This window comes from Phaenicophaeus curvirostris, chromosome 4, assembly GCF_032191515.1.
Source record: "Phaenicophaeus curvirostris isolate KB17595 chromosome 4, BPBGC_Pcur_1.0, whole genome shotgun sequence".
Lineage (NCBI taxonomy): Eukaryota > Metazoa > Chordata > Aves > Cuculiformes > Cuculidae > Phaenicophaeus > Phaenicophaeus curvirostris.
In genome coordinates this window covers 38363058-38380879 of record NC_091395.1, presented here as the reverse complement: position 1 = coordinate 38380879, position 17822 = coordinate 38363058, and the positions used below count along the sequence as shown (strand labels likewise).

Below are 17822 nucleotides of genomic sequence, written 5' to 3'. Positions count from 1 at the left end.
GGATGTAGAAATAGGTCAGCTGTTTTTTGCACTAACAGAATTTTTAGGGTGGTCACTTTAATCCTCCAGGTCACGAAAGAAAAATGTAGCATCTGTTGCCTAAATTATCTGAAACATATTTACAGAACAAGCGGGACTGTCCCAAAGACGGGTGAGGTACAGAGCTGGAGGTTAAATACCACTACACCTCTTACTAGACAGACTATACCATTTTGAGTTGTCAAAAAGTTTTATGCTGTTACAGACATATGTAGCATGTAAACAAGGGGTTTAGTGATTAACACCTGCTTAAGAAAATGAAGGTATGATTGCAGTTCATGCTGTCTTATTTACTATACTTCTTCACACTCATGACAGTGTGGGCTATGCCACATATTAATACTAATGCTACAAATATAGGGAGGACCACCTTGGGGGAAAAGCAGCTGGATGATTGTCCCATGTATTTTGGTCATTGGCTTCCATTAAGCTATAACTAGAACAGCAGTCAGAATAGTTCAAGGCTAAAGACTACCAAAAATAAACATGCATTCTGAGATCTTTTCTAATGATATTGGATTAGTTACTTTATGCTTCTTTATCTTCATCACTATTATGTTTATGTAGCAAAAAGAATTTCATGTGCCTTCACGGCCTTTTAATGAGAATTAAGTGTCTTTATTATTTCTCTGAAAATTAAGCCTTTAGTGTTTCTGGGTTAGCTTTCCCAGTACACATGCTGACCACAGTATAAAACTTAAATGGACCCTGTAGGTACTGGAAGTACTGTTAAACAAAGAACAAAACAAGAACAAAAAAAATCCTAAGTCCTGATGCTGCAAAAAGCTAAATTCCTTCTGGAAAATACTGATCAATTTCTTCTCTTAAAAAGTTATTGTATTATAATACTGTGCTGGGTTTATTTCTTACACTATTATATTGCATGACCGTCATTAAATCTATCTTAATTTTTTTAAAACTGTCCATCTAATTCTTTTGTCTGTTTTAAGTGAGAGAGCTAGTATCATCATTTGAAGGGCTGGGCAGAAAAAGGAAATTATTTTTAAAAGAGTAATAGGACATAAGGAAAATGCTGGAACAAACTCCACAGAAGAAAAGGAGAACACCTGGGAGTAAAGCAATGTTAGTACAATTGCAATAGGCAAGGGACATACAGCAAAATCAGCAACTCCTACTACTCTTTCCTCTGGTAAAATCTGTACTGAACCCAAAGAGGAACTGCATTTTGATCTCTTACATTTTATCAATCTTATGAACAAGAACAACTTACTGAGAAAAAGGATGCTGCTTAAAATACCAGGCTACCATGGGTTCTTTTCAGAAATGTGTTTTCAAGTATGTGATAGAATACTCTGTGTCAAGGTCAAGTTCAATTTTACTGTAAAACTTCTGAACAGTCAAGAAGTAACAGTTTTCTAAAAACCTGCAAATTTTTATTTCACTTACTTTCCTTCTATTCAAAGCAATCTTTCCAATCCATCTAACAATGACTTTGTATGCATTTATCATACATTTACACGCAAAAGTTGTGATGTCTAATCCAGATATATGCACCTGCAATTATTTGCTAATGAAGTCAGTTAAAAGAAGTCAGCTCTCAGTATTAACATAATGTGCACATTTATATATCAGGAACTGGACTGAAATTCAGTTAAAATAATTTAATGTTTCAGATTTCAGTAGTTATTTCTCTCGCTCATGAAAATGTTGCTGTTTAAACACCAATATATGGTACAAACCAGCCTCAGTGATCATAGCAAATAAATTCACACTTATAGATAGACTCTCCATCTATTAGTATAATGTATCGTAGTCTCTGAGCACTTTACAAGGGACAAAGGCTGAGTCACATACAATTTCATAGGTCAAGCTTAGCCAAATCAAGGCAATTCCTTCTAAGTTAGAACTTTGAAAGTGAGTTGAAATTTGGAGTTCACAGTGGTTCACTACAGTAATTGCTGGTAAAAGTATCCCAAACTGATTTGAGCAAGACAGTTTGAACCTACTTGTATACCAGAATATATTTGGAGAAGGCTTAAATATCAGTGCTAGTGACATTGCTTAGCCTTTTTTTTTTTTCAGACAGAATCTTAACCATTGCTTTTTTTCCTGAATACAATTCTGCAGAATCAAGGGCATAACTCTTCCTTTACTCATGAGATGTAGTCCTGCAGCAATCTGTTTCTTCCATGTAGAATCATAGAATCATAGAACAACCAGGTTGGAAGAGACCCACCGGATCATCAAGTCCAACCATTCCTATCAAACACTCATAGAATCATAGAATCATAGAATAACCAGGTTGGAAGAGACCCACCGGATCATCAAGTCCAACCATTCCCCTCACCACAAGAAGGATGTTGAGGCTCTGGAACGAGTCCAGAGAAGAGCAACAAAGCTGGTGAGCAGGTCTTACGAGGAGCGGCTGAGAGAGCTGGGGTTGTTTAGCCTGGAGAAGAGGAGGCTGAGGGGAGACCTCATTGCTCTCTACAACTACCTGAAAGGATGTTGTAGAGAGGAGGGTGCTGGCCTCTTCTCCCAAGTGACAGGGGACAGGACAAGAGGGAATGGCCTCAAGCTCCGCCAGGGGAGGTTTAGGCTGGACATTAGGAAAAAATTCTTCACAGAAAGGGTCATTGGGCACTGGCAGAGGCTGCCCAGGGAGGTGGTTGAGTCACCTTCCCTGGAGGTGTTTAAGGCACGTGTGGACAAGGTGCTAAGGGGCATGGTTTAGTGTTTCCTATCAAACACTTTCCTATCAAACCTTTCTGTGAAGAATTTTTTCCTAAGGTCCAGCCTAAACCTCCCCTGGTGGAGCTTGAGGCCATGCCCTCTTGTCCTGTCCCCTGTCACTTGGGAGAAGAGGCCAGCACCCTCCTCTCTACAACCTCCTTTCAGGTAGTTGTAGAGAGCAATGTAGTTTCCAGGTGAAGGAAAAAAAAAAAAAATCACAGAAATACCAGCATTTGCAATCCAGAGACCCACAGCGTGGATCACTGCACATGGTTATAGAGTTTACTAGAAAGTGCATTCTTCCATTATTATTATGCTTCTTGGAACAGAGCTGACAGTTTCTACATTATAGTGTGAATGAAAAATATTTCTATGTGAAAAGGCAATAATGGCTGTCAGCATGCAAGGCTTAAATCCTAAAACAAGTGCAGACTCATTTAAAGCAGTAAGTACTTGAGGATCTAGTCAAGGTCCAATTAAGTTTTTCCACCTGGCAAAAACAGCTGTTCACACGATGGTGGCCACACAAAGTAATAGACCTCACAGGAGGTCAGAGCTAACACTGATTTATTAACAAGTACTATCCTTACTACAACTTTAGGGCACAATTTGACTAACATCTTTAGATGGCCATGCCATTCTGAGCTCTGTGCACTCCCACCCCTAGCCATTCACTCATTCCCCCCATTAACGTCTCAGCTTCAAACCAGAACAAGTGTTTGTGCATCCAGCTGATAAATTGGACCAATGCCCATCTTCTTTATTATTAGCTTTATTGTTATTAAGCTGGATCTATGCCACATCTTAGTTAAACCTTCAGTGTGACAAGTGATTGCAATGCATAGGCACAAGAAGAAAGTAAACTGCAGAGAGGGATTGCTTAATCCTGAGCCATACCTACAGCGGTCTGCACGATCATAATTTTTGTGACGGCAGTATTGGCTGTTTGCATTGGGACCAGAGAGGGTCAGCGTAAAGAGTTGCAAGCACACCACTGAAATGAAAGACGGAGCTTCCTAAACCCAGACTCACTTGGAATTTGTCTTAACAATAAGTTTCCTGTTGTTCTAGAGACAGTACCATTTCTAAACAAGCATTGCACAAAGAATATGTTTATCTCAGTTTCTAACTAAAGTAGTCCTATCTACTCTCGAATTCTGCACAGCAGCAGAGTAGTTTGAGGGCCAATTAAATGCTCCTGCTAGGAGATACCTGCATTCAGAATGCACTGGAAAAGCAGCATAGCTTTCAAATCAGGTCATTGTGGGTAGAGGTCTTCAGTGAGGTTTTTAAAGTCATCAAGAACTCTCTCTCTCTGCTACCCTGAACTAAACACACCAGTTATCGAGGTGTTTGATGAACACAGGAAAGGATTCAAGAAATCTGAGCAAAGAGGTTTTGTTTGGTTCTTTTTCTTTTTTTTTTTCTAGCTGCAATCATAGTCATTGTACAAATAGTGCTGTATTTCTAAGAAAACCATGCAAGAAATCAGATGATAATATCCAGTGTGACAGGGCTAGCACCAATTTCTGGTAAAAATGTATGAGCAACACTTATGCCTTTATTATGCAGCTAGTAGTATTGCATACATATATTCATCAGAAAGACTGCTTCCTCTGTAGCTTTTTTTAAAAAAATATATACCAAATAATTAAAGTATATTAGAGTAATCAGAACTCTTTCAAATTCAGCTGGCTTTAGAGCTGCAAAAAATAATTTGTACTGTCAGCAGCTTCATTTCCAAGTTCGCTCTCTAACATGGAAGCTGTGCTAAAATAGATTTTACTATTCAAATAGTGGGGAGTTTCAGTTATAAAAAAAAAAAATCATATGTCCAAACAAAATTATTTTTGGTCAGTATTGTCCAAATTGTGACTCCTCAAAGTTTCAAAGCAGATTTCAGTCTGCTCAGATTACAATCTGATACCTTTACCACAGCTAAACAAATTACAACACAACCCAGATTCAATCAGATACACCAAAATGCCAAGGAAAAAATGTTATTGTAAGCAAAGGGAAGAGAATAAGAACAAGACATGACAGAGAAGGAGAGAAAAAGAAGTATCAGAGAAAAAGGAAAAATAATCACCACCAGTGAAGCAGCAGTGCCTGCCTTCACTTCTCTGCTGCAGACTGCCCAGGACAGTTCATTGTGGAGCCAACCCAAAGGAGTGGGGGCTGTTAACTAGGAGCCACAGAAAAGGCCTCTCAATCACACATGGCCTTGCACTTAAGATGATGTTCAAAACACAGAAAATACAAGTAAAGAAGTCATGCACATAACTGGTCATACTAGTAAAGACTAATAGAAGAAAGCATTCAGTACCTGAGCCTTTTCAATGTTCTGTGTCACTGGGCCCTGCCCCATTTAGCAGCAGACCCATATATTCCCTAGTCATTGTTTTGATGCTTATGTACCTCCTGAAGTCTTTCCTGCTGCCTTTCTTGTTGCCTTTCTTGTTTTCTCGTTCTCTTACCAGACTCAGCTCCAGCTGGGCTTTGACTTTCCAAACCCCATCATTGCATGCTCAAGCAATTTGCCAGGAGCAAATTGTTCATCCATAGAAGTCTCTTGGCATCTTTGCTTGACTTTCTGCTCATTAGGATGGACTGCTCCCAAGTTTGGAAGAGATGATTCTTGAATATTAACCAGAATATTATCACTCTTCCCTCCAGAGATTTATGCTATGGGCCTCTTTCAGGCAGATTCCTGAAGAGGCTAAAGTCTGCTCCCCTGAAGTCCAGAGCTGTGATCTTGCTTTTTGCCCTTCTCCCTTCTTTTAGGATCTTGAATTCCAACATCACTGCAGCCAAGGCTGCCTTTGATCTTCACATACCTGATAAGCCCTTCCTTGTTTTGAAGTATGAGGTCCAGCAAAGCATGTCTTCTCATTGGCTTCTTTATCATGTGTGTCAAGAAGTTGTCATCAATGCTCTCCAGGAACCTCTTGGATTGCTTATGACCTGGAAAGGTATCAGAATGTTTAAAAGCATGAGCAAATGGGCCTGTGAACATGAGATTTCTTCTAGCTGTCTGTAGAAGGCCTAATCTACTATTTTCCTGATCAGGTAGCCTGTAGAAGACACCCATTACGGTGCCACCCATATTGGTTTGTTTTTCAAACTTCACTCATAAGCTCACAGTTGGCTACTCATTCATCTTCAGAAGAGCTCTATGAACTCCAACTGCTCTCTCACATAAAGGGCAACTCCACCTCCTTGTTTTCCTGTCCCTCCTAAAGAGCCTGTATCCCTCCACTGCAGCATTCCAGTCATGGGAACCACCCCACCACATACCCATGATTCCAGCAAGAACATAGCCCTGCAGTCACACACAAATTATGTTTATTCCCCATGCTGCACCTATTGGTGTACAGGCATTTCATAAAAGCAGTCCAGCATGCTGACTTCCCAGAAAGGGTCTAGGAATTTTCCCAAATTGGTGTCTTATAGAAACTTCCTTCCTTACCTGCAAATGCTTGAGGTGACCCTATTTAAGCTCTATTTTGCCTTTGTCTTCATTCACACCGCTCCAGGCCCTTTGCTTGTCAGCCCTGTCCATCACTCCCTCACAGTGTTGCTGGTAATACTCTTCATCCCACATCACTCTTAGCTTAAAGCCCTTCTTACCAGGTCAGACCTCCTACAGGCAAAGAAACCTTTGCCTTGCTTAGTGACATGAAATCCATCTCACCCAAGCAGGTGCTGAACTCAGACAGCATCCCATGGTCATAGAAACAAAAATCCTGTTGCCAACACCAGCTGCACAGCCAGCAGAGCTGCACAAGTAGTGCAGCTTTGTTTGTTCCTTCAAACCACAGAAACTTGCCTAGAGTATAAAAAATGCTAAAGTTTTAGGGCTTTTTTAATAAATGTATAAAATTCACTTAAAGTCAGCTACTTTAAGTGATATTAAATATATATATATTACTGCGTAGCACATACTTCCAATCATAATACCAATAAAATGTGTCCTGCTTAAAAGAACAAACTTAGATAAAGAACAGGTACTCAGCTTATACAATACCATTTCCACTTCAAACAGCTTGTTGCCTTTGGCAAATCTTCAGGTCTGACTGAAAATGATAAAGGAATTCAAAAGCTATGGAAAGGATGAACAATGCAGGCAACATACAAAATTTCCTTAATGAACACCAGGGTTAAACATTCAATCCTGATCCTAGGTAATATAAAATCTATGGGCTTAGCAGAAAACAGTTTGACAGGTTTAACAGAACTGATCTCATTTACCTGCGCCATCCATACCATAATCTGCTGAACAATGTCAGAGGAGTTACTGAAACATCAGACTAAAATGAGTCGGACCAGGTTCAGGCTTTGTAATTTCCTTAATTCACTGAGTTATTTGAATGTATTATCTCCAACACAAAAAACTTCAGTATTTGAATTCAAGTTTCTATATGTTGACTTAAAGGTGCTCTCACCTAATTCTGAAGAATTAGCCTTTGGTAAGAAAACATTTGCAGTGGTTTTATTCATGATTGCTGATGTTCATGTTATAGGAGTAAATCCACAGCCCCTGCTGAAGAGAGATACTCCTTACTACCTGAAATGAATTCTAAATGTAAATATGCTGTCTGGCTGTTAGTGGTCTTTTTTTTTTTTTTGAAAAAGTGAAAAAATGTAGCAGTAATAACGATAATAAACAAAGCCCACACTTTTAGTAGTGAAAATCTAGAAGTATGTACACCTGTCAAGAGCCAAAATTGCATTCAGAATTTCTAGTACCCTCTTCAATTGTCTGTACAGAAAATTGGTTTAAATCAGTAAGCCAGACAGGTTAGCGGATACGCTTAACTTGTAACTACATCAAGAAAATGCATTGGAGTAAAACCCACAAAGGAACCTAAGAGGATAACCTTACTGTAAGTAGCAGCTGAAGATGACTTTTTGGTACGTCCCTTGGACTGACATGGACAATGGGGAAGTTGTGTCTTTGCTGAGTCCACACAGATATAAAAGTGTCACTTTTTATGGCCTGCTGCCCTCTCTAGGAAGCAGATATTCAGACATGTATCGTACCTTAGCGTCACTTGAAACAAGGGCCTTACCATAAGCTCACTGAAGTTAATGGGAGGCTCCCCATTAACCTTGCAGTGTTTTATGTCAGGCTTTAAGGCTCTTACTATAGCACCTGTCTAATTATGAGCACATGAACGTGGTGCCTGACATGCAGGGCACTACCCTGCACACAACATTATAATCAAGGCCTAATTGGAGAGCTTTAAATGTTGCAGTCATAATAATAATAATGAAAAAAAAAAAACAAACCACCAAACCAGAAAAGATAATCCAGTCCTATCTACTAAATCTCTTAAATGTACAACATTTGCTAGTCTTAAAGAGAAAGAAGTGAACATTCTTGCCTATACATGTTCAAGTATATTATAAACAATGAGAAACTTATAGGCAACCATGAAGGCCATAGGTAAGGAAATAAGTTTTCTGCCAGCTGGATGTCTCTGGAGGACAGTCACCAAGAGGAGTCGCTAGATACATAGACTTAGCTTACATTTAGATTACATAAATTAAACTTAGAACAAAGCTTTAAAAGAAAAGGTCTGAATAATGGTGTGTAACAAATATATTTTCTATTTCCCTATCCCCTGAAACATCATCACATTGTCAGTCACACTTCACAATTCTGCAAGGACTTTCACCCATATGGTCGAGCACACATTGAATAGGATCTTTCAAGAACATCTTTTCACAGAGAGCGTTTATTAAGAAACAATATAAATAGCATAATAAAAATGTCATAGCTTCTGGGGGGAAAAAAAAAGATTGCGAAGCGAAAAACAGCAGCACAGTATTTGTGTGAACACAAACCAAGAAAGACAAGGAGAACTTTGTTGATCACATTACTCCTCCTGCCATAAGCAAATGCTCTCAGTGTTGTACAGAAGTGAAAGCAAACAGACTTGCATGCAGTGAGTGGGTGCAATGAAAAGCTGTTATTTTTTGATGGTGAAAAAAACATTTTGTTTCCTTCATCTCAAAAAGAGATCTAGATTAATCTAAGGTGAAGAATCTTACAATACATTTTCAGTCATTTATAAAGATCCACATCCCTTTCTTCAAAACAGGAACAAAGAAGCTATTAATTACACATTATTTTTGACCACCACTTTGCCCAAAAAACATTTATCAGCCTGTGGCCCCAAACCCAGATAAATGTCTGAGTCTCCTTTGAGTCTTTTTGTGTAAATCTGACCGAATGCATCAAGGCTTCATCTAGATCTTATGCTGGTTTTGTACTTTTCCAAACTCTATCTATTTCCCTGTATATCGGAAATTTTGCATAATTTGTGGTAAGTTAGTTGACTCTGCAGAGCCTCCTTTGTGCAGCAATCTCAAACAAATTTGCACCTGGTGCAAATTTCTTGCAACTAAGCCTGATCTATGTCACATAACCAGATCACTATCTTTGGAAAACACTAGACTGTGTGTACTGTCAGTTTTGCTACAATGATCTGGATGTTCTAGATAGACATAATTCCTACATAAATTCTGTAAATTGTCTGCTTCTGTGGAGTACAAATTTTGAGAAACAGGCTTCCCAGAAACTTGCTGGATAATTTTAATGGAAGAAACTATTTAAAGCACTGTCCTGAATAGAGTTGAATTTTACCCTGTACTCAGGCACATTACAAAATCAGAGTACAAATTCTTATTACTTCCTCAGAAACCATCCGCTGAGGATGTGAACTATAAAGCGACAATGGAAGCACTATGGAACATGGAGAAAGGGAGGCAGTAGTCACTAGGCCTGGTGCTGTCCCTGGAAGCTGGACATCCCTCAGCAAACTGTAGAGACAATTGAGAGAAAGGCACTTTGGTAGATATGTAGTACCTAGAGTAGAGGAGAGGTGACTACCCATAGATTGCCACTGGAAGAGGTTAGGAAAACTGCTGTCCTCCAGCTGAAGTTAGTCCTCATTAATTCTCTCCCTAATATTTTAAATATCAACTTCAATTAGACCTTAAATGTTGTTTTGTATAGCCAGAAATATTGAATAGACATTATTTCTGGCCACAGGTTAATTAAAGTGTAAGAGATTAAAGTTAGTCATATTTTTCTTCTTACATGTAATCATCAAACATTTAAATACTGCTAAACAAAGAAGAAAATAATTTTCTTTCACATCAACTTTAGTCCCTCCTTGTTTTTTAGTAACGACTCAGGAAAGCAGATACCACATATTGAGTAACACAGGAATGAAGAGGACATGGTAGAGCTTGGAATTGTATATAACTTTCAGTTGAGAAATGGCTGTCAACAAAACTTATCATTTGATTATAACTATTATTTCTCCACCCTTTCTACTGATCTGAATGAATTTAATTTGTTCCAGACAGAGGTGTTAGTTAAGATCATGTTTCCTACTGTTATTATGCTTTTAAAATAAGAACAAGGAAAAAAAAATCCTTATTGTCTTCATTCTCTAAGCACTGATTTGGTAAATTCTTTGATACAAGGAATTAGGAAGCAAAGCCTTGAAGTGAAACATTGTCAGGCACTGGATTCCAGTGAAAATCCACAAAAAACATATATACCATTAATTCTTTCTAGAACAAGCTGTAATCCAAAATCAGATCTTTAGGAAAGAATGTGAGCTGCCAGCCAGCAGTGCAATTTTACTCAGTAGAGTACCTAGGCAAATGATTAAGCAAATTCTCCAGTTTAATTAACCTCAGAACTTTTTCCTGAGGCCAGAATCAGAATTTGATGAACAGGCTTGGATTGAAATACATGCTGATTTACAGCCTGATTATCAATTAGTTTCAAATTTTGCTTTTAGGATTCATTAATAATAGCTAATACTGTACTGCAAGACAGCAAATTCTGAATTTATGAACCCCTAGCCCCTCACATCTTCATCAGTGATGAGTTGCAGTCAGCATCAGCTCAAGTGACCTGGGGAGTCCTGTCATGTTAGTCCCTTTTCCTGGTTTAAAACTTTAAATTCTTTATGAGGTGGAAAAAACAGAGTTAATTTTATTTGTTTTAAATATTCAGCTTTTTCCTAGCCTACCAAAAGCCGGTATTGTTGTCAATTAATCACTTCCTTTACTACGATTTTTTAAAAAATGAAGGTGATAAAGTTGTGGATTACTGTTCATAATGACAATGACACAACCAAGAGATATGTTGAAAAAAGTAATACAGGCATACATAAGTATTTACTAAGATGACATACAAATATATGGGTGTATTTAGATTATGCAGAAGACTTAAATGTCTGTGATATATAAAATTGAAGTTTCAGATGATAAAATAACTGACAAATGGAGCAGATTAATGTTTATTAAATACTCACATTTGCCATTTAAGGTTGTAGATTTGACATGAAATGTATTGCACATAAACAGTAAGATACATTATAGATCCCCCAGAGTTCTGTTTTCCTGTCAGTAAAACTTTTCTGCCAGTCTGGAAGAATAAGAGGGATCTCCAGGCTTTTGAAAAAGGAATCAGCATGTGCTGAAGTGTGGGGAGTTTGAAAAAACAGCACATAGGCAGAACAAATATCAAACCATGACAGAGAAATTGATAGAGAAATGTGGAACCCAATAGTTTAGCCTGTAAAGAAATTTAGCACAGGATGAGAACCATGCAGGAGCTCTGAAAGTGAAAAAGAGGGTTAGTGTTGTAGCCAGGTGTCAGAAGGGGAGAGTTTGCAGTGGCTTTTGAGGACTCCAGTGTCAAGTCATGAAACCAAAGATGAAAATACTGCTCTCAGTAGACATCATCATGCCCTGCAGATGTCAGGTCAGCACCATGGAGACACTACTTTTATCTTTGTCCTCATAATAATTCTTCAAAAGACCAATGATTTTGCTTCTGAAATTCTCCAAATGCATTTTCCTGCTGAACACTCTTTCCACTGTGTTCCTTTCCACTGTTGGTTCAAGCAGCATCCCTTATGCTATTTGTATGACAATGTGCTAGCCAGCAGGTTCGTCTAAAGTTCCTCCAACATCTACTCTGTATAAGCACTTAATTCAGCCTGATCAAAAACTTCCAGCAAAATATCTGGTAACATTTTCAAATAATTCCATTTTCTTCTTCCAATGGATTTGAAGAAAGTGCTTTTTTCAAAAAACGGGAAAAAAAACATACAATTCCCTGGGAATTTTTTTTCTAATGCAAAAAGCCCACTGTGACATTCTTAACAGAAAAACATGGCTATGTTTCTACACTGTACCCCTTTGTGAACTTACACATCCTTTAGCATATGAAAATTATCATAAAATGATAGGGGAATAATTTCAGGAGCCTCTTGTCAAATTATGAGCAACATACTCTATAGAGAAACAAAAAGAAAATGTAAATCTCATAAAATACAAAAGGACAATGCTCTGAAAGTTCTTATAATTTATTTTCTACGTTTCCTCTCTGTTCTCAACCACAGAAACCTCCTTTTTAATTAAATTATCTGCCAGTAGAGAAATACATGGAACCATAATGCACAAGAACACATTGCTACTTTAACATTCTACACTATTTATAAGACAGCACAAGGCACAGTTTTGGACTTTTAAATACTGGCAAACAAAATAATTTTCATTTTTTAGGCGTATTAAATTCACCATCACTTCCTGAGATAATCTTGCTTAGAAATATACCAGGTCAGATTTCCATTTCCATTTATATTTATTTCCATTCTGTTCTGCCAGAATGGTTTAAAGTGACCTTGTCAAAAGAAAGTACAGTCCATATTGTATTTTAAAAAGCTAATTATTAAAAAAAAATGCATTGATTATACAGCAAAGTACACTGCATGACACAGAACCTCAGCTGGTTGATATTGTTGTAGTTTCATTTACAGCAGTCAAGTTATGTGGGTTTCCCTCAGCTGGGGATTTAGTCATGTATATTTTGTGTAATTAGAGGATATATACTTTAAGCATTAACACACAAAGCTCTATCATGTATATTTGGCAAATATTTCCACACCTCAACTAACTGTGGAAACTGTGGGTTTGGAAGCTAAACATACCAATTACTCCCAAACTATACCCATATCCTCCTTTTTAATTTTGCAGATCCATTATCTTGGAGATAATCCAGGTTTATATCATTGCATCTCAGCACAGACTATTATGAGACTATACATAATTTATATAGATCAGCACTAATTATTATGAAAAGACTCACATAGCTAGAGCTATTTTTTTCAATACCAGACCTGATTTTTCACTGTCACCTGTGAGGATGGAATTGTACCTTGTACGGACAGGGAACAGCCCCATCTCCCTTTAGATTCTGGACATAGGCCTCAAGGAGAATTTACATAGTTCATAGGCTTGGGACAGACAGTATAATACATTTCATGCCAGCAACATTTCCTGTTAGTAACGGCAGATGAAAATGAGATTTGAGTTTTTTAAATTAAAAAGGCTGTATTATTAAAATCAGCTATAATCAGTTGGGATTGAAGGTCCATTTGTGCTTTCATTTGCTGTGGTGAAACATCAGAGTTATCCCATTGTGCTCTGTGGAATTACTGTAGGGTTTTATTCTCACAAATGAGAACAGAATTTCACTCTTAATCCTGTCTTTGAACCTAAGTGATTACAGCCTGAATTGCCTCTATGAATGAGACAAAGTGCATGTCCCCATTTAGCATATTCTACAGGTTTCACAGAATCATTTTCTGTATGCCTACACTGATTTTACAGGATTCTAACATCGATCAAAAGGCAAATTAAAAAAAAAAGAATAATAATTCTTCAAGTCAGAGTGCCCTAATTTTATGGTGGGACGGGTGTCCTCTGTCGTGACAGCCTCCCTGCAGTTCATATTGTTTCTATTGTTCTTAGATAGACACTCCCAAAACCAACTTCTTTGAAAAATATCAATAGAACTATCTTTGTGGTAAATGTATCTTTGTGTACAAAGGAAACAGAACAAAAGACAACTGATGAAAACCATACATAGTAGCAGGTCCAACTACATCTTATAATAAGATTCAGACATAACTGCTGTGAACATTAAAGCACTAAAATGGGCAAAAATGCACAGTGTATAATTTCAAAGGGACAACAATAAAGTTCCTTGGAATAAGCAGAAAAGTATTCCTCATTTTGTACTTGTTATGTAATTGTGTTTGTCCTTGGACACGTTTCACCTGTGATCACACTTCTAGCAGGTTGGTGTAGAATTTTTATTACTTCTTTATATTTTGTCATCATCATCATAATTTATTTTTTTTAATGCGACTGGGCTTGCCTGCTTCAAAGAGGTTTTTGAAACATCTGTGTGCATGGTGGACATGGCTATGGTCTCATAATCCTCCTCCCGGGAGCGGAAGTGACAAAAATGAAATAAAAACTGCAAGTCCCTTTGGAAGTTCTTATTGAGAAACCCATAGAAGATGGGGTTCACACAGGTAGAGATCATGGCAGTGAGGTGGCAAATCAGGAACAAAAGGTTGTGGCTGCAGGTAGCGACAGGCAGAATCTCATGATTCCAATCAAAGACGATATTGAAGATGGTGAGAGGCAGCCAGCAAACTGCAAATGCAACCACTATTGAGATCAGCATGATGTTGATCCTTTTGGTTTCAGAGGATCTGTACTTACTGTCCCTCATCTTGTCCATCATGTTGTTCCTTTTTTTTAATCGTATGTATATCTGCAGGAAATTCAACAAAGAGAAACATGTGGGAAAATTTAACCTGCAAGCATCATCTTTGTAAGGATAAGCAAACATCAGACAGAAAGAAGTACATACCACAAGGTGATTCTTTCTTACCTTTAAGTAGCACACAAATATAAAACAAAGCGGTCCAAAGTACTGAATAACCAAAAGCGTTGTGGTATAAGAAAGCCTGGCAGTGTCCAAGGGGAACAGGTCCAAACACACATATTTGTCCTTATATTCATCAAATGTTATGTTTCTGAAGGGTTCATCCGTTAACACGTGGTAGATGAGGAAAGGAAGAGAGGAAGCTGTGGCTAAAATCCATATGGCAGCAATCCCCAGGTAGGCATGTCTGTTGTTTGGCCTCCAGCCACGGGGATTGATGATCAGCTGATGGCGTTCAATGGCAATGAGGACTAAAGAAAAGACCGAGACGGTGATTGAGGCACACTGCACGAAAGGATTCAATTTGCACATGGCCTCCCCAAAAATCCAGTGGTCCATTAAAGTATACACAAAGGTAAAGGGAAGACACATGATGGTCACTAGAAGATCAGAAAAGGAGAGGTTGACAATGAGGATGTTTGTAACATTGCGCATCTCCTTTTGTTTTAAAATAATGACAATCAAGGCCAGATTCCCAGAGACTCCCAGAATTATCACAGTTCCGTAAGCCAAGGCCAAAGTGAAGACCATGGCCAAAGGCACATGGCAATCCTCGTCCTCAAACTGCAAGATCTGTGAGTTCTTCTCTGAAAAATTCAAGTGACTGGAAATATTTCCCAGAGGAGCAAGAATCGAAGTATTCATGTTGTTTCCAACCCTCTCTAAGTTGTTCACAGTCGCTGATGCTGCTTTCATCCAAACCTCCCCCAGGCTTCAAAACGTGTCCATCGGCCAGTCAGGAGACCCGAGGCCAAAACCGCTCCGCATCTCCCTCGCACCACCTGGGAAGAAGGGAAGGAGCAGGGTCAGTCACCCCTGGGCCCATCACCCCTTCATCCTGACCCCCCAGAGCGCAGTGGTGGCACAGCCGGGTCCCACAGTTGGGACTTTGCACCCTGCAGCTGTCTGGTCCGAGACGGAACAGGGGCTGCGGTACAGGGCAAGACAGGCAGAAGGCAGGGTCAAAATGCAGGTCTGCAAGTGGGGGCCATGACCCCTTCCCTACTCTTTCCTGGTGGCAAAAATTACATGAAATAACAACCTGAGAAGCAGTTTCAGACTTCCACCATCATCCTTGATGTTTTACATCCTTTTTTTACAAATTTAACCTGCAAAGGTCTGCTTTCTGAAGCTGCTCTGAGTGGAATTCTATCCAGCCATCGCATAAGTGTGGGGAGGGGCATGGGACCGGTGGGGACAGGACCCATCTGACTAATGTGAGGGGTAAAATCACTGCATTCTTTTTTACCTAATACATACACGATGTTGAGCAGCTGAGTGCACACAGCATCACTGGCACTGTGTCAAAGGCAAATCAGGAACTCTGAACACCTTAATCTCACCTAGCAGGGCTGTATAACAAAGAAAGAACAAAACAAGATGAAAAATTTCTTTACCCATTCCACACAAGCAGGCATGCCTAAATAACCATCCATTTGCAAGGCCTCGGATTTTAAAATCAGAGGAATTCAGGCATATGTGTTCTGGAGGAAAAAAAATAAAATAAAAGAAAGAAAGAGAGAAAGAAATCAAAGAACCTGACACACCTTTACTGCAACCCACTATTAGTGGCAGCTGCCCTGAATCCAGAACTTTCCCTCTGCCCACTCTCCCATGAGCTAAATTTATTGCTCATTTAACCTTAGGTTATGGTAATGAAAGTAATGCCACTTAAAATTCACACAAGTGGGTTTCAAACCCAGCTCCATATGGCTCTTATCACAAAAGCTGTGAAAACATAACCCACTAAAATGTACTGCATTAAAAGTTACCCTGTGAATGGGCTAGCATTTGGTCTAAAATGATATTTGATATAAATCTCAATGCCATCTAAGTCTCCAGTCCAGAATTACCTTTGTCTGTTACTGGTGGCAGACACTTCTAAGCAGCTGTGTGCTGGGGACCGAAGCTGCGGCTGCCTCCTCACTGGGGCAGAGCCAGCATGCTAGGGTTGCACTTGCAGCTCTGGCTCCTCCTGAGAGTCAGCAAAAGGATGACCGTGTGAACACCTCTCACTGGCATCACAAGCTCACCTCAGATGGTTCTGCCAGCTCTTCATAATCACTACATACCTACATGAAACCATTACTGGTGATGTTGGATGCCTCTGAGTTAGATTTTACTGTCAAAGTAAATATCAACAACTTTGGAGAAATGCATCTCTGCGTGAGGTTTGGCTACTCTGATTTTCAGGCTAACTAGGCATGTACCTGAGCATTATCTCTGCTTCCACTGCTAACCAAATTTATTAGGTCTCGCTAGTCTACATAGTCTGATTTAGGGGCCAATAAATAACAACCCCCACCCCCAGGTCCTCTTAAAGCATTGCCTTCAGCCACAGCCAGAAGCAGGTGCTTTACCCAAAAAGGGCAAGTGTATGGGTGACAGAGTCAGGACTCTTCAATCCAACAACATGAATTTAGCCTATCCCACAAATCAGTGTTTGAATTTCATTATGGTCTCCACTGTCACTTGTACAGCACAAGGTGGGCAGTCCAGACTGGGACTTGATGATGGCTGAAGCACAGTGGGTGAGAAGCCATGTCCTACAAGGACAGAACTGGACAGGTTTTCTCACCAGCGGGGACCAAACCGCAACTAGCAATGATGTGGCCTAGGTATCAGGCTCTTGTTTTTATTTTCCCTTAGCCAAGCTCTGCTCTTGCTTATTCATTAAATATCAAACTCAAAATCGGAAAATGCCACTGCTCTCTCTTCCCTTGCCTGTTCCCACAGCAAACGTGTAACCTAAAAGCATGGCTGGGAATCAGCTCAGAAACACAGCAAACACAGCACTGCTGGCAAGTGACAAGGAGTTCTTCCTCCCTGTCCACCTCTCCAAAATGGACCAGAAAATAGGTGGGGATGAATTTGCATCTCCTGAACAGCTCCATGGTTCTGTATCCCAAGTCCCACTAGCTCCCAACCCAGGAGGGGGATCCTTCCCCATCCTGGGTGCTGGAATAGGGTGGGGAAAGCCCACAGCTCTGAGAACCCAACCAGGTGATTGCACAGTCTCTGTCACTACACATACCTCTGTGACTGTCCAGGAGGATTTTGGTCAAAAGTTTAGCACCAACAGACAAGGTGAAATAACGTTCTGTGAGGTGGCTAGAAATGCACTGTAAAACTACTGGAATTCTTCAAAAAGAAGCACAAAATGCTGTCAGCCCAAGCCAATGGTTCAGCTAGCCACTCCAAGCTCAACCTAGAGCCTAGCCCTTCCTGGGATTTTGTCATCTGTCCCTGAGAG

General features: G+C 39.5%; 1 protein-coding gene across 1 annotated transcript; it reads right to left on the bottom strand.

Moving 5' to 3' along the window:
• Positions 1–10302: 10302 nt before the first annotated feature.
• Positions 10303–15356, bottom strand: NPY1R (neuropeptide Y receptor Y1). The gene is made up of 2 exons (XM_069855802.1): positions 14516–15356; positions 10303–14395 (listed from the first exon to the last, which is right to left on the bottom strand). Exons 1-2 carry the CDS (start codon positions 15263–15265, stop codon positions 13937–13939), a joined length of 1209 nt encoding a protein of 402 aa, XP_069711903.1. The 5' UTR covers positions 15266–15356; the 3' UTR covers positions 10303–13936.
• Between the last annotated feature and the right edge of the window lie 2466 nt (positions 15357–17822).

Coding starts and splice junctions, on each gene's coding strand:
- NPY1R (XM_069855802.1), bottom strand. CDS start 15,265: ATGAAAGCAGCATCAGCGACTGTGAACAACTTAGAGAGGGTTGGAAAC. Junction 14,396..14,515: donor TATTTGTGTGCTACTTAAAG/GTAAGAAAGAAT, acceptor AATTTCCTGCAG/ATATACATACGATTAAAAAA.